The sequence below is a fragment of the Heloderma suspectum genome, chromosome 8 (genome assembly GCF_057233095.1).
Source record: "Heloderma suspectum isolate Gila_16-S chromosome 8, 16-S_ref, whole genome shotgun sequence".
Classification (NCBI taxonomy): Eukaryota; Metazoa; Chordata; class Lepidosauria; order Squamata; family Helodermatidae; genus Heloderma; species Heloderma suspectum.
This window is the reverse complement of record NC_139465.1, coordinates 25,775,795-25,799,389: the sequence shown is the minus strand read 5'-3', so window position 1 is coordinate 25,799,389 and position 23,595 is coordinate 25,775,795. Positions and strand designations below refer to the sequence as shown.

Sequence of the window (23,595 nt, the reverse complement as noted above, 5' to 3'; positions counted from 1 at the left end):
TGTGGCGATATATCTTTCTGGAGAGCAAGCCCCAGCTAGAAGGGAATGATAGCCACACTGGGAAAGGACGGAGGCTCAGGCCCGACGGAAGGCATGCAGCAGTGAGAAGCCGTGTCAGCTGAGCAGGACAGCGATGCCATCCGCAAGCTGAGAGAGAACCAAGCGTATGTGTTTGTGTGTGGAGAGGGTGGGTGGGACCTGTGCCGGGAAAACGGATAATGGAGACAAACACGAGGGAGAAAATAGCAGCAAGGCCATAAAAATCAACGGCTGAGATATTGGCCCACACAGACTCGAGAGGCCTGGCGCAAAGCCATCCCCATCGCAGGCAGGGAATTCCATGCTGGCTGTAAAACAGCATCCCTCCTCAGCTGGTATGTCTCTTCTAGGCCACAGAAATATCTGGACACCAGGAGAGGAGGTGCCAGCAACTCTTTCCCTGAAGATGCAGAACTCTATCAGAAGGAGGGGGTTATTGGCTTGCGCTTCCCAAGCTGTGAGCAGTGCTGGGTGAAAGGACGCCCGCCGGACCCGGATTCTGGAGCCCCACATGGCAAAGACATGGGAAGCTGCCTTCTATACCAAGTATCGGTCCATTTAGCTCAGCATTGTTTACACCAGCATTCCCAAACCTGGCACCCTCCAGATGGGTTGGACTACAACTCTGGGTCCCATCATCCCAGGCCAGCATTGCCCTGCTTGCTGAGGGTGATGGGAGTTGTAGTCTAACCCAACTAGAGGGTGCCAGGTTTGGGAAGGCTGGTCTACGCAGACTGGCAATGGCTCTACAGGGATTCGGACCAGGAAAACCGGGAATTGAACCTGGAAGCATCTGCATGCAAAGCAGGTGCTCTATCACTGGGCTACGGCCCTTCCCCAAAGTTGCAGTATGCCTGACCCACATGCCAGCCCCCCCCCCCCCACATTACCTAACAGTCATAGAGGGGTCACCAAAGATGAGGCTAGATTCTCTGCCCTTGGTTCTTGCTGTGGAGGCTGGTGGACTTTGGCTCTCAAGGGAAGTCAAGGAGCCATCAAGCACTCAGTCACATTTCCTGGCCTACAGCAGTGGAGATGCACATCCCCACTCAGGTTTGTTCCCATGACCACCTTCCTCAGTTTGGCCATGTGACAAGGAATCCGGAATGGGTTTTATTGTGGGTTGGTTACATCTCAGTGCTACATACAGAATTATGTTCCAGTATAGTGGGAATCCCATGGGTGCCATTTTATGCCAAGGAGCTCGGAGTCAGAAGCCTCTTTACCCGAACCAAGAAGGTTTGGTTTTCCTTGAGAGGTGAAGAAGGTGTCTGTGCAGTTAGAGATACAGTGCTTAAAAGGTACAGTTCTTGCAAAATTATTAGAAGTGGTACTTTATTTAATATACTGCTTTTCTCATACAGCTCAGAAGCAGTGAAATGGTGCCTTAGGGTAGCCTTGCCAAACCTAGAGCCTTCTAGATGTGTTGGACTACAATTCCTATCATCCCTAGCCAGCATGGCCCAGATGGGGGTTGTAGTCCAACACATCCAGAGTGCTCCCAGTCGGGGAAGCCCACCATAGTGACTGGTGGGAGCCCCTGCAAGTGGCAAGCGAAAGAGGGCTATGAGATACTCTCAGAAGCCCTGGGAATGGTGGGTAAGGTTCAGTGGCGGCTGATGGCTCCAATGTCATGGGGCAGTAAATCTGCTCTCTGTTTCAGTCAGAACCAGCCAGAACTCTAAAGGAGCTATCCAAGGTGCTGAACCCTATGGGTACAGCACTTTGAATAGCTCCTTTAGAGGTCCGATTGAAACCCAAAGCAGATTCACTGCCCTGCTGACATAGGAGTCACCAGCCTCCACTGGCAACGTTATCATCTTGTTTCCCTGACAGAAGCTTGATGCCTTAAACAGCAGCATGGCAGGCAGAAGTTCAAAACAAACATAGCTTTTCCCATTGTACAGAATGCTCCCATTATTAGTGTTAGTGAGCAGAGCAGGGGGCGGCGGTGTGTGTGAAGCTTTGGAAGCAGAGGACAGCGGTGGGAAAGGGTGGTCTAGAGTGAAGCCAAGGGAAGGGAGGAATCTGGGGTGTAGAGCAGGGGTGGGCAGAAAGCAGGTTGCCAGATTTTTGCGGGAGGATTTCAACTCCTAGCATTCCTGACCATTGACCATGCTGGCAGAGGCTTTGGGGAGTTGGAGTCCCAAATATCTGGAGATCTACCTTCTGCCCATCCCTGGCATAGAGGCCCACGGTAGCTTTCACAGGAGGGTGTCGCAGATGCACATCTGGGTTTGTGTCATTGGGAAGCGAATGCACAGCCTGGTCGGATGGCAGCCCCATCAACCGCCGGGGGGCAGGCACCCCTTCCAGCTCTTGCTCTGAGGCTGGGGGAGCAGGCCCACCAAAGGCCGAACCCCCACACAGGGAGGCATGTCATTAGGGTGGCCCCTCCCCCAGACAGACGCAGGGACAGGGCAGCTGCTCCTATTTCTTCACTTTGGCATCATAAGTGCCTGCGTTCTTGTAGGCCGACACGTAGCCGCTGGTGTCCACGATGTTCTCACGCCCGCTCTTGCCTTTGCCCTTCCCGCTCTCGTCAAAGCGTTCCTTGTGGGAGCCTGTGTACTTGGTCGTGTCCGTCAGCCTCTCCACTGCACCCACGGACTTGGCTTTCTGCCAATCACAAGACCAAGGGCAGGTTCAGAACCAGGCTTTGGTCAACACAACACCACCACCACCACCACCACCACCACCACCACCTCGGAATGCAGCCTGCACGTCACCTCCCCCTTTACTGCCTATTACAGCCTACAGAAGGGCTAGACTGCAGCTCCTCTAATTCCCAACCGGGATGGGCATAGGAACACATGACGCTGCCTTAGACTGAGTCAGACCTTTGGTTCATCTAGCCCAGTACTGTCGACACTGGCAGTAATGGCTCTCCAGGGTTTCTGGCAGGGTTCTTTCCTGGTCCTCCCTGGAGATGCCGAGGATCAAACCTGGGACCTTTGGCATGCAAAGCAGTTGCTCTACCACTGAACTACGGCCCCATCCCATAAAATAAAATGTATCAGGGGCTGCGCTAGACTGTGATGAGCACTAGTCTGCTGCCCAGACTAGTACTGTCTATCCATCAATTGGTAACAGCTATCCAGCATTACAGGCAGGGCCCTTTCAGAACATCATCACTATCCAGCGTTACAGGCGGGGCCCTTTCCAAACATCAGCGCTATCCAGCGTTACAGGCGGGGCCCTTTCTGCTCTCTGAGGCTCTTTTACCTGGAAATTACAGGGACTGAACCTGAGGCCTTCTGCATGCAAAGCAGGTACTGTAGCAGCAAGCTATGCCTTTCCCTGCCTGACTTTATAAACCTGCCAGCAGCTTTTGTAAAGTAAATATTCATCAGCTCGACCCCCCAGCTTTTGGCTCACTTCCCTGCGAGCTGGACCAACTTGATCTGCATCAAGTCATGGTGGGTTTTTTTTTCATAAATAGAAATTTGCACAAATCGCAGCCATAATTTGCAGAATTTGAACAAATTATGGTCAAAATTTGTGCAAATTACAGTTGGAATCACAAATTGTGGCCACAATTTGTGCAAGTTTCTATTCACACACAAAAACACACCATGAGAAAAGTTCCTGGATTTGGGGAAAAGCCTGCAGCTTGGCTTGCAAATGCAAGCCGAGTCAGGGAGGCAGCGGGGATCCATCAGGCCTAAAAAGGGCTGGATTTTCAAACAACGGACATCCCTAGTCCTGACTCAATTATAGGCTAAGGTAAAGAAACAAGTTTTCAGGGCGCACTCAAAGGCATGTAACAATGGAGTCTGGCAGACGTGAACTAGAACAGATTTAGGGCTCAGAAAGATCCCTACCTGAAACCTGGAGAGCTGCTGCCAGTCAGTGGAGGCAATACGAAGCTAGATAGATCAGTAGGGACTGGTCAGTATAAGGCAGCTTCCTATGTTCCCACAAAAACTATGGTATTTCTACATGCCTTATGAAAAGATTTACAACAGCAGTAGGCAACCCTATGCCTTCCAGATGTTTTGGACTACAACTCCCATAATCCTTGACCATGCTGGCTGGAGCTAATGGCAGTTGTAGTCCAAATCAGCTGGAGGACACTAGGTTGCCTATCCTAACCTACCTCACAGGGTTGTTGTGAGGATAAAATGGAGAGGAGCAGGACTGTGTATGCCGCCTTGAGCTTCTTGGAGGAAAGGCGGGATATAAATTTAATAAATACATTTGGAAGAAGAAAGGCAGAGGGAGAGCCTGAAGACAGGGTACGTCTGTGTGTGTTGCTCACTCCTATTCCCTGCAGACCTGTGTAAAACGTTAGCATCTGAATGTACATTGTGCAAATCTGTGTGACACCACAGGCAGGAAATTCAAAAAGCACTGTAGCTGCCTCTTGCAACCCCCCCTCAGCGAGCTTAGATCGGAACCCAGGAACATCACCACCCAAAGCTCCAGTCCCAGTCCAGTGCTGAACTTGCCATGCCACCATCAATGCTGCAGCTCCCCTTGGGGATCACATCCTTCTTGGGTCCTCGGCTCCTCAAGCGCCCTTGCCCTGCTTCTGAGACTCTTGATTCCCTCCCCCCACCCCCAGACGTCCGATTTCCATGACCCCTCCCAAGGGCCTTCCTCCTTTCCCAAAGGCCCTTCCTTCCTTCTTCCAGCAGCGGCAGCAGCTACTCACGGTGACGCCCACGTTGGCTGGTTCTTTGCCTGCCACCAGCTGGCAGATGGATTCAAACGCTTCGTCCTTGCCTTTGTCCTTAAACCTCTTTGGGGCCAGTTCCTCCAAGGCCTTCTTGAACTCTGTGTAGTTTATGACTCTGGCTGTCTTTCCTCTGGAACAGAGTGGGCACAAGGGGTTCAGAGCCATCTCACAGGACAGAGCTCCCTACAGGGTGGGAGGCACCTACCTTCACCCCTCAACCTTCTGGAGCAACAGAGAACATGTCTGTTCATCTTCGGCATGGCAGCCCTTTCAGATATTTGAAGACCACTATCATGTCTCCCTTCAATCTTCTCTTCTCCAGGCTAAACATACCTAACTCTTTCAACCATTCCTCATAGGACTTGGGGCTTCTCCACACAGAGGCTTTTATCCTGTAATTTTACTGAGGCTTCTGTTTCTGGATTCTTTGCAGGGTTAAGATCAGCCCTTGACATGCGCCTCCCTTTCCCCCTTTTCCCCCTATCTGCAAATTCTATATGTTTTATTATATAGCCACTAGACGGCACTATGGTATAGCTTCTATTATTGCATGACTTCCGCTTTTCACAGAGAAATTCAACATGCTGTATTTTAACAGCTCATTATCTCCGATCTTTTAAAAAAAACAGGATAAAGGTCAGAAGACATGGGAGAGGCCCTGGAGGCTGATGACATCATGTAAAGGACCCGTAAACTTCTGTGAGTAACCAATCTCAATCGCAGGATAAAAGCCCCATGTGGAGCAGCCCATGGTGTTTAGAACCCTCTCTGGACACTCTCAATCCCCTTCTTAAAATGTGGCACCTAGAACTGGACACAGTCCTCTGATTGTGGACTGACCAGCACAGAATAAAGTGAAACTATTACTTCCACTTCTCATGATCTGGACACTATGGGTAGCATCCAACTAAAGTCCTACTTAGGGTAGACCCATTGAAATGAATGGGACTTAAGTTAGACATGACTGACTTAAGCCCCATTCATTTCAGTGGGTCTACTCTAAGTAGGACTTTAGTTCAATTCTACCCTATGCTTCTGTTAATGCAGCCCAAGACTGCATCTGCTTTTTTAGCTGGTGGCATCTCCTCACTCACACTGTCTAGCCCAGTGGGGCCTCCTTCACACATACTCATGTCCTCACAGATGCACAAGTCAGCTGCTCCTCCTGGACTACCTGACTCATGGCCTAGTCTTCCCCACATTTCCCATAGCACCCTGGCACCCACAGCCAGATTTGCTGGTGCTTTGCAACTAAAAGAGCATACATGTACGACAGCAAAGCTAATACCAGCTCGACCAGCAGTTCTGCCTCTGCCCTGTGTCCAGGGCTTAAAAGTAAATAATAAAAAGCACCACAAGTATATTTACTCACTTATGTCTTCATTCATTGCCTTTATGCAATTTTTTAAAATAGAAAACATTAATTTGAAAGTGAAAAACTATTCTGGGCAATTGGTAGCGGCATAGGGAACAGCCAATCAGTACCGTGCACAGCCTCCTTCTGTAGTAAACCTGCAGAACTGGCTTTTGCAGGCCTCAGCTCCAGACAGGAAAGGTCCGTTTGGACTGAACACAACAAGGATGCTTCCAAACCAGCTCCACTGCCCTACAAATATCTGTGTTTACCCTAAGTTATTTTTTTTTTTACATGCAAGGAATTGTTATTTCCCCCCTCCCCACATCGGAGCATTCAAATATGCAACTCCTCACCTGTAGTCTGAAGTGATACAGCCCAAGAAAGACTTTACAACATGATTGTGCTGATGGTATAAGCTATCCCTGAGTTTTCAGAGTCAGGGCTGAACCTTAGAACATGTAACAAAGATAGAAAATAGGAAACTGACATGGAGTGGAGGGAAGCAGCAAGCACAAAGTGGGGCAGGATGACAAAAAAGTGCTTGAAACAAAATGTCAGTGTCCTTGTAAATTTCATCCTGCCTTCTCTTTTAGCAGCTGACATCCACTCCTGTGCAAATTGCACAGGAGAGGAGTGGGGGTGGGGGGAATTGAGAACACACTCAGGACACTCTTTGGTGTCCTTTCTTCATGATTCCTAAAAGAAGAAGAAAAATCTTCCTGAGGCAGAGAACGGATGGTGGAGAATAGCAGCTGAAGTCAGCCCAGCATTAATTGCTCTAAAAACAAACTGCTTTGGGGAGAGGGTGTGCAATAACTCCCCTTTGCCGACTTCATCCAGACTCTGGGAAGTGTCAGAAGAGGGGAGGACACTGGAAAGTGTCAGTTCAAGGCATAATAGCGAAACGATGACAGTGCCAAGTGGGAATTATTAACAACAACCCCCTTTAGTGCTCCTTCAGAGCACTTACTTCACTTGCATTTTTTTTCTTTTTCAGTGCTTTTGAATTGTGCATATGGGTTCGTAATTTCTCTTAGTATTATTTTTCTCCCGGTCCTTAAGCATGTGCAAATTAGCCTATGTGAAGTCTCGCCTTGTCAATTTCCTAGTATGTTAGGAGCTTCCTTTGACAGCTGTAACATACGAGGAGAGTGACAAGGCAAGACTACACACAGCAGACAGGAGAAACTGCAGTCTTGCAAAGGACTGGGGAATTAAAAAAAAAATCATGAACCTATTTGTGTACTCTTGAAGCACCTAAAAAAATACATTTTTAAAGTGGAAAACAAAGTAAGTACTCCCCAAAGGGGTAGCAATTGGCGCAGGGAGTGGGCCTAGAAAGTTTCTTGCTGTAAGAATAAGGAGACAAGACTGGATGCCACACAAAGGACACTGGGATATGTGCAGGGAATGGGCTAGAGAACTGCTGGAGAAAGAAGAAATGTCAAGCCGCCATGCCCCCGATCCTCTGTCGGGAGTTATGTGGGTTGTTCAGTGAGCAACCCACCCACCATGGCTTAGTCCCCAGTGTGGCTTAGCATGACGTGCAAACTAGCCTAGTGTCCCTGAGCATGGGGTAATGGAGGGGGAATGCAGGGGTGCAGCTCAGGGACATTTTTCAGAGCAGGAGTGATGACATCATCTGCTGGATCCCCAAGGTAACTGATGGACCCTCCTTGCTCTGGCAAGTGAATGAGGTGATAATGAGGCTTTCAAATGTTACTGTTGTTTGTGACAAATTACCATTGATGAAATTGGAGAATGAGGAAAATAATCAGAGGCTGGGTGTTTCTTTCCTTTTCTTTTGTGGGGCTAGCATAAATGGTAACACTTCTTTAAAGGTTGTTTGCATTTTTAACTAAAAGCGAAAGGTTGCATTTCAGCTGGCTGAAGATGTTTTTTGTTAAATCTCAATGCACTTTTACAAGTGGTACCTATGCAATCAAAGAAGTAACCACCACTGAGTTCAGTGGAGCTTACTTCCAGGTAACTGCGTCCACAACTGCAGTCAGGCCCTGTAAACTTCATTGCAAGATTTTATTACTGATTTGTTTGTTTTGGACAGCTGTGTTTTATGATGGAGTTTTTATAGCCGGAGTGCGAGTTCCTTTGAGTACAAATAACAGAAAGCAGGATATAAACATGCATATAAGAGCCAGTGTGGTGTAGTGGAGAGAGTATTGGACTGGGAGCTGGGAGATCCGGGTTCTAGTCCCCACTCAGCCATGGAAGCTCACTGGGTGACTTTGGGCCCATCACAGACTCTTAGCCCAACCTATCTCACAGGGTTGTTGATGTGAGGATAAAATGGAGAGGAGGAGTATTACGTAAGCCGCCTTGGGTTCTGTTGCAAGAGGAAAAAAGGCAGGATATAAATGCAATAAATAAATAAATAAATAAATAAAATATGCTCTTTGGGGGGTGACTGGATTTTTTAGGTCCTGCACTTTAAAATTTACCAATATCACTGACCCCTGAGCAAATCCCAACTGGATTTCCTAAACCCCTGACTAAATGGAAGCAGCCCTGTCATATCTGGGCTTTGGGCTTAAACCTCAGTTTTGCCCTTTTCACAAATTAAGTTCTGGCGGCGGCGGCTGCTGCAACCAAAGTGCTTTCCCTTACCAGAGAACTATGCTAGCAAGTAATCAGTCTAGGCATGTTTTCTGCCAGGACCAAACAGCAGCTGACTGAGCAGATAGAAAGGACAAACAAACGTGTTCCTGCCAATATTGCTGAATCAAACCGGGACAGCACCACTGAGCTACATGCTCCATCTCCCCAGAAACACAGATGTGATACACAGCAGTGCCAAATTAAAATTGGCATTAAGCCACGGAAACTGTCTTTTGTTTTGTTTTTGGAGCTGGTATTTGGTACAGAAACATAAGCCTCGTTTTTGTGGGATGGATTGTTTTCCACTACCTGCAACCAGGCAAAAGACAATCCCACCGGTGATGCGGGTTTTCTGGAAAATGTTATATTAGAACATATTCCCAAAACTTCCCCACTGCCCTAAATCAATTGCCATCTGATTTAGTAGGTTTGACTTATATTTAGTAAACAAACAACCAAACAAAAACCCCACCATATTAATCTTACAAGTATGCTGCATAAATATCTCAAACCCTTTTCCCCCAAGAGCCAAAAAGTTGTTGAAGCTGATTAGGAAAGTATTTGATTAAGTGTTTGATTAGGGAAAAAAATGCACTAAAGTGTGCTTTGTGTGATTTAAATGTATATTCAAAACAAATTCAACACTTTACTCGGCAGTTTTTTATTTATTTAAATACTTGTAATTTTTTAAAGACGTGATCACTTAATAGCATACACTTCCAACGTCATTTAGATTTTAAGAAGGGAAATGAAGGTACTGAAAACTATTTCATATTTGTTTCAGCATGCATGAAGAGCTGTACCTCAAATTTCCCAGGTAAAATCACCTTTAAAAAATGAATTGCAAGTTTGATTCTAGAGCTGACTGGTATAGCATCTATTCTCGTTTTCCAATTTGTACTGAAGTCATTCACAGTGTTATTAACTTTATAAAAACAATGCATTTCTTAAAATGGTGGCAGGCAGGAGGGGATCCACCCCACATCCCTACACACCACTGACTTACCACACCTAAGGCCTTATGGCATCTAACTTTATCGTCTTCAACTTTAAATGGCAATATACAGGCAAGCCATTGATGGTGAATGGGGACATGCATGCACATTTAAATTTCAACCATATAGGAAGCTGGCTTATACCAAGTCTATCTAGCTCAGTACTGTCTACAATGACCCGGTTTGCACAGCATGGTGGCAAATCATCAATTATTTAACCCACAATTCACAGGGATGTGTGCTGCCTGCAAGCCGCTTCCAGTTTCTGTAAACAACATCTGATCAGCCCGATCAGAGGTTGAGAGTGTGACATGTGAGCCTGGACTGATGGGTTGTTTAGAGGCTAAACAATCCAGAGGCTAATCCAACACCAAACAATGGGTTAATCCACAATTTGCTGCCATTATATGTGAACTGGCCCAATGACTAGCAATGGCTGTCAAGGGATTCAGACAGGGGTCTCTCCCAGCCCTTCCTGGAGATGCTGGCAATTGAATCTGGGATCTTTTGCATGTAAAGTGTGGTTCTCCTGGCTTACTATACCAGCAATCAGGCACTGTGGTGCTCCTGCACAGAGCTCTTGGCCTTTGGGGCCAATCATTTCTCACTTTCCATTTCTATGTATATTGTGGAAGAACTAAATCAATTAAATGCACTATTTGATAGTAACACTTTTTAACTTGTTCATAAATGGTCTGGAGATAGTGGTGAGGAGTGAGGTGGCCAAATTATTTAAGATGTTTAAAACAACAAGGAATTCCTAAGCATTCCGAAAGGATCTCTCTGAACTGGGGGAATGGGCATTAAAATGCCGAATGTAGTTCAGTGCAAGCAAGTGCAAAGTAATGCACATCGGGGCAAAAAGTGGCTAACTTCACATATACACTGAAGGGGGCTCAGCTGGTGGTAACTGACCAGGAAAGTTATCTTGGTAGATGAAAATGTGAACCCAGTGTGTGGCTGCTGTGAAAAAGGCAAATTCAACATTGGGGGATCATTAGGAAAGGAACTGAAAATAAAACAGTCAGTATCATAATGACTTTATACAATCTATGATGCGACCACATTTGCAATATTGTGTACAGTTCTGGTTGCTGCCCCTCAAAAGGATATTGCTGAGCTGGAAAGGGAACCCAAATGATCAAGGGGCTGGAGGAACTCTTCTATGGGGAAAGGTTACAGCAATTGGGGCTCTCTAAGGGGTGACATGATAGAGAGATATAAGAGTATGCATGGTGTGGAGAAAGTGGGTAGGGAGACTTTTTTCTCCCTGTCTCATAACACTAGAACTCAGAGTCATCCCATGAAGCTGACTGGTGGGAGATTCAGGACAGATAAAAGGAAGAACCTCACACAGTGCATCGTTAAACTATGGAATTCACTTCCACAAGACCTAGTGATGCCTGCCAACTTGAATGGCTTTAAAATGCGATTAGACAAACAATGGAGGAGAAGGCTATCAATGGCTACTAGTCATGATGGCTGTATATTACCTCCAGTATCAGAGGCTGTATGCCTATGTATACGTGTTGCTGGGGAACATGAGCAGGAGGGTGCTAAAACTGTGCTCATGTCCTGTTTGTGGCCTTCCCACAGGCATCTGGCTGGCCACTGTAGGAACAGAACACTGGCCTAGATAAGTCTGATCCAGCATGGCTCTTTTATGGTCTCATGCTCTAACATCCACCTTTAGCTATTTTAAGTGTGCCAAGATCAAAATGGGAAGTATGAATCAGTTCCGAGGGCTCCTGCTTCTGCAGTCAAGGTTTCAGGGCTGTGGCCTGGACTTATCCAGGGACTTGAGTTCCTCCCAAAGCTTCACCTTTCCATAAATTAAATGTTGGCACAAAGCAGGAAGGGAAGGAAATGGGATGGGAAGCGATACTTACTTCACCTTGCTGAAGACAATGTCCACATCTGTGCTCGTGACCCCTTTGCCATCAATGACTTTGCAATCTTTGCACAGCTTGGACCAGTTCTTGCCATTCATTTCTTGCCCTGTAGCTTTGGTATCTCCATAGATGGCAAACTTCCGGAAGCTCTCCTCCAACGACGCCACATCTGTGCTCTCGGCCATGGTGCTCTGTAAACACAGGGGTGTCTGCTCAGATCCAGGCAACAGGTATTACGTGTGCCATCGTGCGCAACAGGGGTGCAGAACCTCTTTCAGCCCAAGGGGAAACTCTTGGGGGCCACATTCCAGGGGTGGGCATGGCCAAAGGCAAAAGGGGTGGAGCCAAACTACCAGCATATTGCACTTTAAAGCTCTTAGTGCCCAATAACTAAGCCTTAGGAGAGGCATTTCAATGTTTTAGAATGGGGGAACATGTCATGCTCCTTCGTCCTCTCCATTCGCAATCAACACACTCCAGGAAACAAAGCTTCAGGCCAGCACTACTTTATTAGTAAAGGACTAGCTTCTTTACCAATGCAGATTCTAGGAAACTCTCAGACTACATATAACTAGCTAATCCACACATCTACAGATATCAATAGAGGAGCCAAAGTGGAAGTTAAAGAAGTTGCCAGCAGTCTAGGCATGAACTTCACGGCCAGACTTTCTCGGCAGGGATGCCCCTCCCTTAGGGTGGCTCCCTCCTACGTTGGCTTCCACCAGTGGCCAACCTGGCAGGGAATCTAAGCCCTGCTCCTAACTTTTTCCACTTCACTCTGCAACGGACCCTAGCATCCCTCAAGTCATGCCCCTCGCCCTTCTCCTCCTCCGAAACTTGAGTTCTCATGGTGGAGGAATGGGGGAGCCGTTCAGGCTGGGCCATCTGTGTGTCAAGGTCTTGGGAAGAAAGTCTTGCCGTATCTGGGCTCACTTGGGAGGGTGCTTCCCTCTGTTCTTGCTGTTCCCATTCTGATTCTGAATCTGAGCTGCCAGACATCTCCACATGCTCAGATTCATTCCTGACAGAAAACTGCACAAAAGCCAGGAAACCACCAAAGGATCAGTAGCTGGGGGAAAGGAGATAGAGCCAAGGGAAGGGAGCATGGCCATCTGGGAACAAATTGGGATCCCAAGAGGGCTGGATTTGGCTTCTGTGCCTGAGGTTTTGCACCCCTGGCACACACACTTTCTAAAGCCTATCTGGTTTTTACCTTCTCTCTTTCCCCCCTGCCACCCCAATCATGGCTTTCTGCAAAAGGGTCTATGTGGTTGTTCCCCTGCTTAGCATCTGTAGCATGTAGTGCTACTTACAGTGTGGATCTTCCATGCCCCATGGAGAGCAAGTCACTCCATCCTTTATTTGTTTAAATCCAAAGGTCAACACAAAATGGTATAAACATTAAATTACCAATACAAACGTTCAGCAAAATGACAAATCAATATAGACTTAAGATGATCACTCAACCATGACACAGCAGTAGATGGTGCATACCTCTTGCACATTTGTTCCCGCCCCCGTCCCCCCGCTCCAGCAGTTATTGCCAACACTGCAGTCATGTAAGACACATATTTGTCTATATTAGTCAGCAAAAAGATAATTTTAGCAGGGTCAGACAACTAGGCATTACCATGGAACATTACTAAGGAACCCTAAGGAATCTTTCCCTGGGAACCTTATCATGGATAGCCTTCAACAGCTGAAACTAGTGAGAGAAGCAAGGGTTCTGCTGAATTTGGAGGGGCTGCGACTCTTCTTACAAGAAGAATCTGGATGCAGACTAAACTTAACAAATGCAGCATTTGATGCTCTCGTTTATTCCTTTCATACAGCCACAAACAGACTTCTATTCTTCCTTCCAGCCTAGTGTATGTCCTGGAAGGGACTCACTCAACCTTCCCCATAGTGAGGCCCTCCAAATGTTTTGAATCCCCATCAGCCCCAGTGATCTGGGATGATGGGCTCTGTAGTCCCATCTAGAGAGTGCCAGGTTAGGAAAGGCTGGACTTGCCTGTGATTATGCCAGGGCATTCTGAAATACTGGCCTGGATCAGGGATTGGATCTACCACAAATATTATTACAGCCTCAGAATGAGTTCCATGCCTCTTTGAGGAGGCTCTCGGCCACATGAACAGCCTCCAGGCACATTTGGAGCATTGATATGGAGACTCCCCATGCAAATGTGGAGGATCCAGGTGGCAATTGGTGCCACGCCTGTCAGCCATGGTGTAGAAAAGCCCCAGGGGTGTGGGGGTGGGAATGGCCTTTGCAGCAGCCTTCGTTTGGGGTCAGCAAGTTGTAGATCTTAGAGGATCATAGAGCTGACAGTTATGAAAGGATCATAAAATCATCATCATCCACACAGTCAATGAGATCTAACCCCTCTCAGCCCAATCCTTCAGAGTGGAGAATATTGTTTATCTTCTCTGCATGGGCACCCCTGTGAATCGGTGGATTCTCTTAACACTAGTGAACAGCAAGTTCTCCTTCCTGGAATCCTCTCTCTCTATAGGTCTCCTTGTGTTAGGCTAACAAGCATCAGGCTTGTGAGAAAGATCACAGACCCTACTCTGTTCAGAGGCCACAACACCCAGATGAGGGAGCCAACAAGCATTCCTAGATGCCACGGAAAATCAGGGCTAAAGTAGATGGGTGACATTTACAGGCCCCTTCTAAAAATTGGACACACACACACCTACACCTCGCCCCACTCGTTAGGTGAAAGGGACAGAACTGGCTTTAAACAAACCACTCCATCAAATCTAATTTGGCTTTCAGGGAATGGGGAGTATTTAGGCCAGTGTGGTGTGGTGGTTTGAGTCGGATTAGGGTCAGGAAGAAGTTCAAGTCCCCTTCAGCCATGAAACTCACTAGATGACTTTGGACCAGTCACTATCTCTCAGCCTAATCTACCTCACAGGACTGCTGTGTGTGTGGGTGGGGGGAGTACCACGTATACTGCCTTCAGCTCCTGGTACAAAGTGTGGGATTAAAATGACGTGGGAGCTACAGTCCCTTAATACAGGGGACTGTAGCTTCCACAGAAAGTTCCAGAAGGCTGATCAGCCCATGAGGCGCTTGTTGTTGGTTCCTCCAACACTCTCCAGTGTTGGGTGGGCAAACGTCACACATTCTTACAAAGCCGTTTTGCTCTGGATAAATGCCCACACCAGTGTGTGTGTGTGTGTGTGTGGCAGCCAGGGAGCATTTCCTATCTGAAGCCAATTCCCTGCAAGATATTAGCAGGGTCTTTGGTCCCATCCTTCCCTCAGGAAAAGCTCTCCATTTCTAATGGACAGTTGCCCTCAGCTACCCCCTTCCTCTGGCTCCTGGCCAGGATCCACCTATGCCCGGGGCAGATTGTTCAGGCACCAGCCAGCCTGGAGGGGATGCCAGGTCCAGGACCTTAGTTACAGCCTGACATTAAACAAAAACAGGCGTGTGGGCTTGGCTGCTGGGGCGGCCACAGTTTGTGTTGCCTGGCGACGGTTGCTATGGGCGGGTTTTGCTACTTGGATGCTGTTGCTGTGGGGAGGACTATGTGAATTTGCATGTGTACTTAACTCCACATAGACACACACACACACACACACACACGTATGAACTTTCCTCTCTGCTTAAAACTTTCCTTCTGCTGGATCGAGGCAGCTCCTGGAAACAAGTAACAGGAGTGCAGGTATCACAACTCAGGACAATGAGAGGGAGAAGACTCAAAGCAATTCACGAAGCCACAGACACACACACACACACACGTTGCGTGCATACACACCCGCATGCACAGAAAGGTATGCAGCAGGTGCATGAACGTGCAACTGTAAACAAGGGGGAAGGTGGAAAATGCGCATGCGGCTGGACATGAACATACAAAAAGACTCATTTCTTCCTAGACCCATAAGCATTTACACAGAAGTACCTGTGTGGACACACACACACGCGCGCACGTGTGTGTGCAACAGTAGTTAATTTCAAGAAAGAGTAGTGCATTGAGATAAGCCTGCCCGATATCCACGGCCCCTAATTATTTAGAAGCCTCTTCCCTAATCCCATGTGTGGAAATGAGGTGTGGTTGTTCACTAGTGGCAGAAAAGCACTCTGTGCATGTTCAGAGGCACTGCCCTATTACTTCATACATTCCAGAGTTCAGGCTGGGCACTGAAAAGTAATTGCCAGTCGTACTGGCTTAAATTAAGCTCTAACATGTACATAGATAGTCCTATGGGTGCATGCAGACACACAAATGTGCACATCTTCAAATGCAGATCCCCTGACCTTTCAATGTGGAACTCAACGGAGTACAATTATGTGCTTTACCCCTGAATATGGCCCAAGTCATACCTGCAGTATGGCCAACAACATTTTTTCTAGAAATTAAAAGCAATTCTTTGCCACGGATTTGTGTCCCAGTCTTCATCCAAGGAGCTCAGATCAAGACAGAAGGGGTTCATTTTATTCTCACAACAACCCTGTGGGATAGGCTAAGCAAACGGATACTGACTTGGCCAAGGTCACTCCTTGGTGAGCTTCACAGCTGAGTGGAGATTTGAACCTGGGTCTCCCCAGCCTCCCCAACACCCTAAGCACAGCCTTCCCCAATCTGGTGCCCTCCAGATGTGTTGGACTGTAACCCCCATCATTCCTAGACAGCATGGCCATGCTGGCTGGGAATTATGGGACTTGTAGTCCAACACATCTGGAGGGCACCAAGTTAGGAAAGGCTGCTGTAACCCCAACTCCACGCTGCATCTCCTCTGCCCCCTTTTCTCCATATTTTGTGCATGCACACACCAATTAATAGCATATAAAAAATGCATGCACAAAACCTGTATGCCACCTTTCCAAAGAAGTGCTTGAGGCAGCAAACACAAATGATACACACAAAGAACGTACAATTACAAGGTGGACAAAGTGGCCCCACACCTTTGGAACAAGTTGCCATCGGAGGTCCGCCATGCTCCATCATTGCCAGCTTTCAAGAAGGCCTTCTCTTGATATCACTGCTATTGTTGCTGTTACTGCTGTTAATGTTGTTGCTGGTTTTGTTGTTGGCTTTTATTATTGTTTTTATGTTTTTATCGCTTTTAGTATTTTAACTGCTTTTATGTATTTTATTGTTGTAAGCTGCCTTGGGAGGGCTTCTGCCCTGAAAGGCAGCCAAGAAATGCTTTAAATAAAAAATAAAAAAATAAAAAAATCACTGAAACCCCACCCCCCAATGCACAGACACACCCCAAAACATCTGGAGGGCACTCATTTGGTGAAGGCTAATTCAGGGGCACACACTTTATCTGCAGTGTGCAGTCTGAGAGCACCCGTTTATCGCATGGTTGTGGGTATTCGTTTGCATTTTAGGGACACACACCCGCCCATCACACTTGACATGTTTACTGTGGGTGACTCCACTGTAGTCACAGCAAACATGATTGACACATAAACTGTGAAGCAGCCAGGTAGAGAAGCTGTAGCTCTTAATCCTCATCTTCATTTAAAACATGTCTTGTATTCTGCCTTTGACCAGTTGCTCAAGTTATTGGCTCAAGCGCTGCTCAAGGTATGTTGCGATCATTTCACCAGATTGCCTAACTAGTTCAGTCATGACACACGGTTGGTTGCTGGCGTCCTCTCCAAAAGTCTTGGATACATAAACAAACAAACACAGATACACAACCTGTGCTGGCAACGTAGGGCCCACATGACACACTGGTTCAGTGTCCATCACACCAAAACCATAGCAAGCACAAACCACGGTTTGCAAACCCACTTTGAACTATGGTTTCTGATTCTCGTTTGCCAGCCAGTCCCATTCCCTTCAGGCCCTTTTGAGGCTTGGATAGGACGTCGGGGTTCCTTTACTTTTAACATTTTAAGAGCTGTCTGTGCTGACTTTATTGATCTATCTCTGCTGGGATGTGTTGCATATCATGTGTGCTGTATGCTCATTGTATTCATATGGCTTATATTGTATTTTTAACCATTTTGTGTACGCTGCCCAGGACACTTTGTTTATGGGGCAGCACAGAAATACTGTTCATAAATATTAAATAAATAAATGTGTCCATTGACAGGGTTGGGCTAAAAGTTCTCAAATGAGAACTTTGGGGCCAATTGGGAGGGGTCAGGGTAAAAGAGGGGGCAGAACTGCCTTCTCTGTTTTCATATTTGGGGGGGGGGCAATACTCACTGGTGCTCCTGCAGTCTCTAGTCAGCTTTCCTTTCCTTTTCTTTTTGTTTTGCCCAGAACAATGCTATGTCATCATCAGATGGGCATTCTGGAGGTAAAAATGGAATCCGCTAGCTAAATGCCCCCCCCACTGTTCACCCGCACACCAAAAATCACCAAAATGACCATCACTTTCATGGCCTGCAAAACGGATGGGCCATATGCATCAAACTTTAGTTAAGCTTTGTTCAATTTGGCTTGATGTCTTAATTGAACTGTCATCTCAGGCTTATTGGGGAATATTGAGGAAGCTATACAGTTTCTGTACAGCTGTATGTCTCAGATTTCATTCTGCACCAAGACAGACTGTATTTTTATTTTATTACATTTATATCCCACCTTTGCTCCAAGGAGTTCAAGGTGGTGTATATGGTCCCTTTCCTCACCCACCCCATTTTTATGCTCACAACAACCCTGTGAGGTAGGTTAGGCTGAGAGGTACTGACTGGCCAAAAGCCACCCAATGATCTTTGGGGGTTGGACTCGATGGCCTTGTAGGCCCCTTCCAACCCTACTATTCTATGATTCTATGATCTTCATGGCTGAGTGAAGATTTGAATCTGGATCCCCCCAATCTTAGTCTGACATTGTCTCTATACAATCAAAGGATCTCAGTGTTCATTCAGTCCATAGGAACACAGGAAGCAGCCTTATACTGAGTATTAGTGTAAGTATAAGTACCAGTATTGTCAACACTGACGGGCAGCAGCTCTCCAGGGTGTCATGCAGGAGTTTTTCCAGCCCTACCTGGAGATGCTGGGGATCGAACCTGGGACCTTCTGCAGGGGCTCTACCACTTGAGCTACAGCCCTCCTCTGATACCCAAACACCACAAACATACACCTTGAAAGTGGGTGACAATAACATCCAAATTCCAAGTTGGAGCCCGAGTCCCCACCAATCTGGCACTACCTAGAGATCAAACAGAGCCGTTCACTCTGGGATCTCTTAAGAAGAGTGACACCAAATGGCCACTAGAATTCACTGGTGCCGTAATCTATCCTCGGAAATAAGAGCCGAAGTCAATGATACATTAAATATGTTATTGCATTTAATGTCTGGAAGGTTGGATCCAGGGTCTGCCTTTGGTGGACAGAAGGGCTCCGCTCACAGGTGCTGTTGTTCAATTTGGGGGGGATCCCCTCTCCTCCACAGCTCGCCCCATTCAGCAGGGTCCCTGACCCTCTGTGCACAAATTTCAGAAGGCTGTAGGGGCTGCTGTAGGGGGGAGGGGGCAAGGATGTCTGCTTCCGCTAGCTCAACTGCACGCACCTAAATCTGGATCCAACCTAGGAGGGTTTTTTCCTACGAGCTGGAGGGGGGGGGCAGTAGCAGCTTCCCTCCTGTGTCAAATGCAATTGTTGATTTTCTTTGGTGGGCCTGACCACCCCCCCCTCCAGCTGAAGAAATGCCGCTAGACACATTACATGAAATAATGTCTGCCCTTTATGTACTAAGGTTTTGTGATATCTTAGAATAATGAATAACCCTCAGATACTCTTCAAATAAGGTATGTTACCCAGTGCTAAAATATTTGGTCAGTTCTGAGGAGGATGGTGCGGAGTGTGGAAACCAAGTCCTACAAGGAATGGCTGAAAGAGCTGGGTATGTTTAGCCTGGAGGAGAAGAGAGCAAGGGGAGGCATAATACCAGTCTTCAAATATCTGAAGGCAGAGCAGAATGTTCCCTGTTGCTTCAGAGCAGGGGACTAGAAGCCCCGGATAGAAATTGCAGGGGAATAGATCTTGGTTGAACATTGCAGGGAAGTACATTTTGGTTGAAGATTAGGAGCAACTTCCTAATGATAAGAGCTGTTTGACAATGGAACAGACTACCTTGGGAGGTGGTAGCCTCTCCTTTGCTGGAGGTATTTAAACATAGGCTGGATGGCCATCTGTAGTTGCATCGTGCACTGCCGATACTGCATTGAACAGGAGGGTTTGACTAGATGATCTTTAAGACCCTTCCAACTCTAACATTATATGATTCTACGGTGGAGGGTGGTGGCTTCGATGTCAGTGGGGTAGTGAATCCATTCCAAGTTTCAGTCAGAACCAGTCAAAACTCCAAGGGAGCCATCCAAGGTGCTTTGCAACCTGGAGTGGATTTACTGCCCCTCTGACATATGAGCCACCAGCCTCCACTGTGATTCTATGATTAATCAGTAAATCTAACTGATCAGTTTAAAAACATCCTATGATAAAAGGGTGCTGCTGATTAATGAGGCAGCGTATTTTTAAGCTGTTTAATTCTTTTTTACTACAAGTACTTATAAAAAACTGCAGATGGCAAGCTCTGTCTTGAAATAAAAGAGGCATTCTTTTATTGCCACTTCTACGATCAGGTCTGCTGCAACACATAAACACATCATGCTTTTTTTTCTTTACAGGGATCGGTTTTTCTCACATGCCAATGTACATAGATTTACAATGCCCACCAGTTGCAACGGGACTTACTCCCTGGTAAGGGCTTTGTGGGCGTGCAACCATCAGTCGATCAATTTTCAATCAAGTGGCAGTCGTGATATTTACAATTCAGCTCACCTTGCACTGCTCCCTGTCCCACAAGCTCAGTTCAGTCGCCAGGAGCCAAAGCATGAGAAATAATATCACCAGGCCAGAACAATGTCAGTAGCACTCACAGGAGAGGCTCTTGCTGACCTAATTTCTGCCAGCACGTATAATTCAGACACACGCATGCAGGGCTAAGGGCGTTTTCACGCATGACACCGAAAGCATCTTTTTATACTCCTGCGCTGTTGGGGCATGCTTATGAATTCTGGTAATGCAGAATAAAATATCAGAAAGAGAGCTGCGTTTAGGATCTCAGGAAGCTGCCTTATATCACAGGCTGCTTGTTCATCTAGAGCAGTATTGTCTACTCCAGGGGTGTGCAAACTTTAGGCTTATTTATTTCTTACATTTCTGTAATGCCCAATGGCGGAAGCTCTCTGACTGGCTTCTGAGTTCTACTTTGTTTTTCACTAGACCCCTCCATCCACCAACCAAAGCCAGGTGCAAAACAGCGGGCCGGAGGAACAAGCATTAGTGGAATTGAGGAACACGGTACGCTCAGCCCAGGAATTAGTTTTCAGTACCAAAGCTGGAGCTCACAGATGCACCCTTTCACAGCCAAATCTACTCCTGTCTCCCCACAAGTATTCTTTGGTTTGGTAGCCTAATTTAAGAGGGGGAGAAGGCTCTTTCTTTTTGCTATTGTTACACCATGGTGAGTCAGAAATCCTTGCTGATCTACTGCAAATTGCCCTGAAATCTACCAACTGATCCCATCTTACCTTCTGCCTGCCCTGGTTTACTCTGGTCTCCAGGGTCTCAGAGGTTCTTGCCCATCACCTGCTACCTGATCCTTTAAACTGGAGATGCCAGGAGTCGAACCTGGGACCTCCTGCCCACATCACTTTGTGAGTCTCATGAAGATTTTAAATTGAATAGGTATTCCAGTCCAGGAATGGCTGAAGGCAGGCATTGGTCCATCCATGGATCAGTGGCCAGTTTCCAAGGGGCTATCCATCTCACATCTGTTGGTTTGCTGGAATTCTCACGTGGATGGCTGAGCTAAGGTGGCTCTCTTGATCCCGCAAGGCACTTCTTGTGTTTGTAAGCGAGACTGCACACGCAGGATTACTTGACACTGATTAGTGATGCTTCAGAAGTTAAAGGCACAATCCTATGCATATTTAGACAGAACAAAGTTCTACAACTCCCAGCATTCCCCAGCTAGCATGGCTGGCTGGGGAATGCTGTGAATTGTAGGACTTTTTTTCCTGTCTAAACATGCATGGGATTGCGCCCTAAGAGATCCTACGCTGTAAATGTATAAAATGCATCAGTACACCATGGGGCAGGGGTGGGGGTCTAAGAAAAGAAGGGGGAAGTGAAGAAAGCTCAGGTGAAGTCAAGCCACCCCCATTCTAGAGTCAGCATGGACATTTTCAAGTGTTTAGAGGCAACGCAAAATGTAATTTAGGGTACAATCCTATGCATGTTTAGACAGAGAAACGGCCTACAACTCCCAGCATTCCCCAGTCAGCCATGCTAGCTGGGGAATGCTGGGAGTTGCAGGACTTTTCCCTGTCTAAACATGCATAGGACTGTGTCCTTAGAGTGTGTGTGGATAAAGATTTTCCCACCCTTTCAACACATACTTATAGGGAACTAGAGATTCTCATCCGTGTTCGTTAACTGTGAGTGTGGAAAGGAGGGAGCGGAGGAGTTACTTCGAATGAGCCTCGAGCAAAATGATGTCATCATCTCGAGTACACTGCACCAATAACAACAACAACAGCAAGGCAAGATCCTCCCCTGGGCTGCAACAGTAAATATCATGGGTAAAATCCAATGTAAGTTCTGCTTAAAGTAGATCCACTGAAATGAATGGATCTACTCTAAGTAGGGCTTACGTTGGATTTTACCCCACGCCTTGCCAACGCAAATCCTCTGCACCATGTTTACTCGGAAGTAAGCCCCATCGGCTTCACTGAGATTTAAGAATATAAGAAGAGCCCTGCTGGAGCGGTCCAAGGGTCCATCTTGTCCAGCATTCTGTTCACGCAGTGGCCAACCAGCTGCCCACGAGAAACCCACAAGCGGGACATGAGTGCAAGAGCATTTACTGCCAAGTACGCATGCACGAGGCTGGACCATTAACGAGCAGAGATAAAAGAGGCGCATCAGAGGAACAGACGCAGCGGGATGGACAAGCAGGCCTAGTGGTTGCAGGAGAGGGGTTTTGCTGCTGCGACCGTGGGGATGGAGAGACGGGGCCCCAGCGAGCCTCCGATTGCGAGCCTGCAGAATGGCCCCCAGCCTGCGCCCCACCGCACCCCACCGCACCGCGCGGGCCTTACCCTGCTGCCTTCTCCAACACGCTGCGCCTCGCAAACCCTGCTGGCTCGCGATGCGCGCCGCGGCCGCCGGGGCGAGGCTCCGCTGTTGATTCGCGTCTCCATAGAGACCTCCGTGACACAGCGGGTGGGGGGTGAGCGGGCGGGGATTGGGACGCGCGGGGAGAAAGAGAGCCAAGGCGCCTCCCTTCCCTGCCGCCGGCCGACGCATCCCTTGGGCCCGCAGCCAACTGGGCCGTGAGCGCGGTCGCCGGCCGCGGGGATGGCTGAGGCCGACTGCTGGCTCCGGACAGTCCGGTGTGGAAGAGACGGGCGGCATCGCGGGCGCAGAGGAAGGCAGACCTCAGATGTGGCTAGCTAGACCTGCCTTTCCCTTTTGGCAGGGGGTGGGGGGATCCTTTCTCAGCTCCCCCCCGCCCCCGCATTCCCTATTCTTTTCCGAAGCTACTCCATCCTTTGGTCTTAGCTCCGAGACCTATTTTACAATCTGGGCTTTATACCATAATATAATACATAATCAATAATAATAGCCAGTGTGTATAATTCCCCCCCCCCCGGTTTTAGGTTGCTAAAAGTCACATATTCACCACCAGAGGTTTTTAAAAAGCAGGATGGTGGATTCCTGGAATTTGTCGTTTACAAGATGCAGGGAATACAAGATCCTTATTCCTTACCTTCTTGCCCTGTATTATCTCCCGTGAATGGGAGTTTCTCCTAACGACGGAACCTTTTTTTTATCTGGAGATGTTAAGGACGTCTGGATCTGCGACCTTCTGCATGCAAAGCAGGTGTTCTGACAAGAACTACATCTTTAACCCTTTCCATCCCCCCTTACCTCCCCGCCCCCAAAAGCCCCACCCCAAACCTCACAGCAGCTTATAATACAGAGGATAGCAACCTCTGAACATGTGCAGAATGCATTTGTCTTGTACA

The 23,595-nt window shown here is 47.5% G+C and overlaps 1 protein-coding gene across 2 annotated transcripts; it reads right to left on the bottom strand.

The window, feature by feature from the left end:
* Positions 1 to 1,142: 1,142 nt before the first annotated feature.
* TPPP3 (tubulin polymerization promoting protein family member 3) lies at positions 1,143 to 22,784 on the bottom strand. 2 transcript variants are annotated; one of them, XR_014784661.1, is made up of 5 exons: positions 22,666 to 22,784; positions 11,578 to 11,771; positions 4,697 to 4,850; positions 1,804 to 2,658; positions 1,363 to 1,729 (listed from the first exon to the last, which is right to left on the bottom strand). XR_014784661.1 is itself a non-coding variant. In XM_084812435.1 (4 exons), exons 1-4 carry the CDS (start codon positions 22,765 to 22,767, stop codon positions 2,470 to 2,472), a joined length of 639 nt encoding a protein of 212 aa, XP_084668561.1. In that variant the 5' UTR covers positions 22,768 to 22,784; the 3' UTR covers positions 1,143 to 2,469. The 2 variants fall into 2 exon arrangements, 1 of the variants encoding a protein (XP_084668561.1); XM_084812435.1 differs by having other exon boundaries at positions 1,143 to 2,658.
* Between the last annotated feature and the right edge of the window lie 811 nt (positions 22,785 to 23,595).

Coding starts and splice junctions, on each gene's coding strand:
- TPPP3 (XM_084812435.1), bottom strand. CDS start 22,767: ATGGAGACGCGAATCAACAGCGGAGCCTCGCCCCGGCGGCCGCGGCGC. Junction 11,772..22,665: donor GTGTTGGAGAAGGCAGCAGG/GTAAGGCCCGCG, acceptor CTGTGTTTACAG/AGCACCATGGCCGAGAGCAC. Junction 2,659..4,696: donor CAGCCAACGTGGGCGTCACC/GTGAGTAGCTGC, acceptor TGTGATTGGCAG/AAAGCCAAGTCCGTGGGTGC.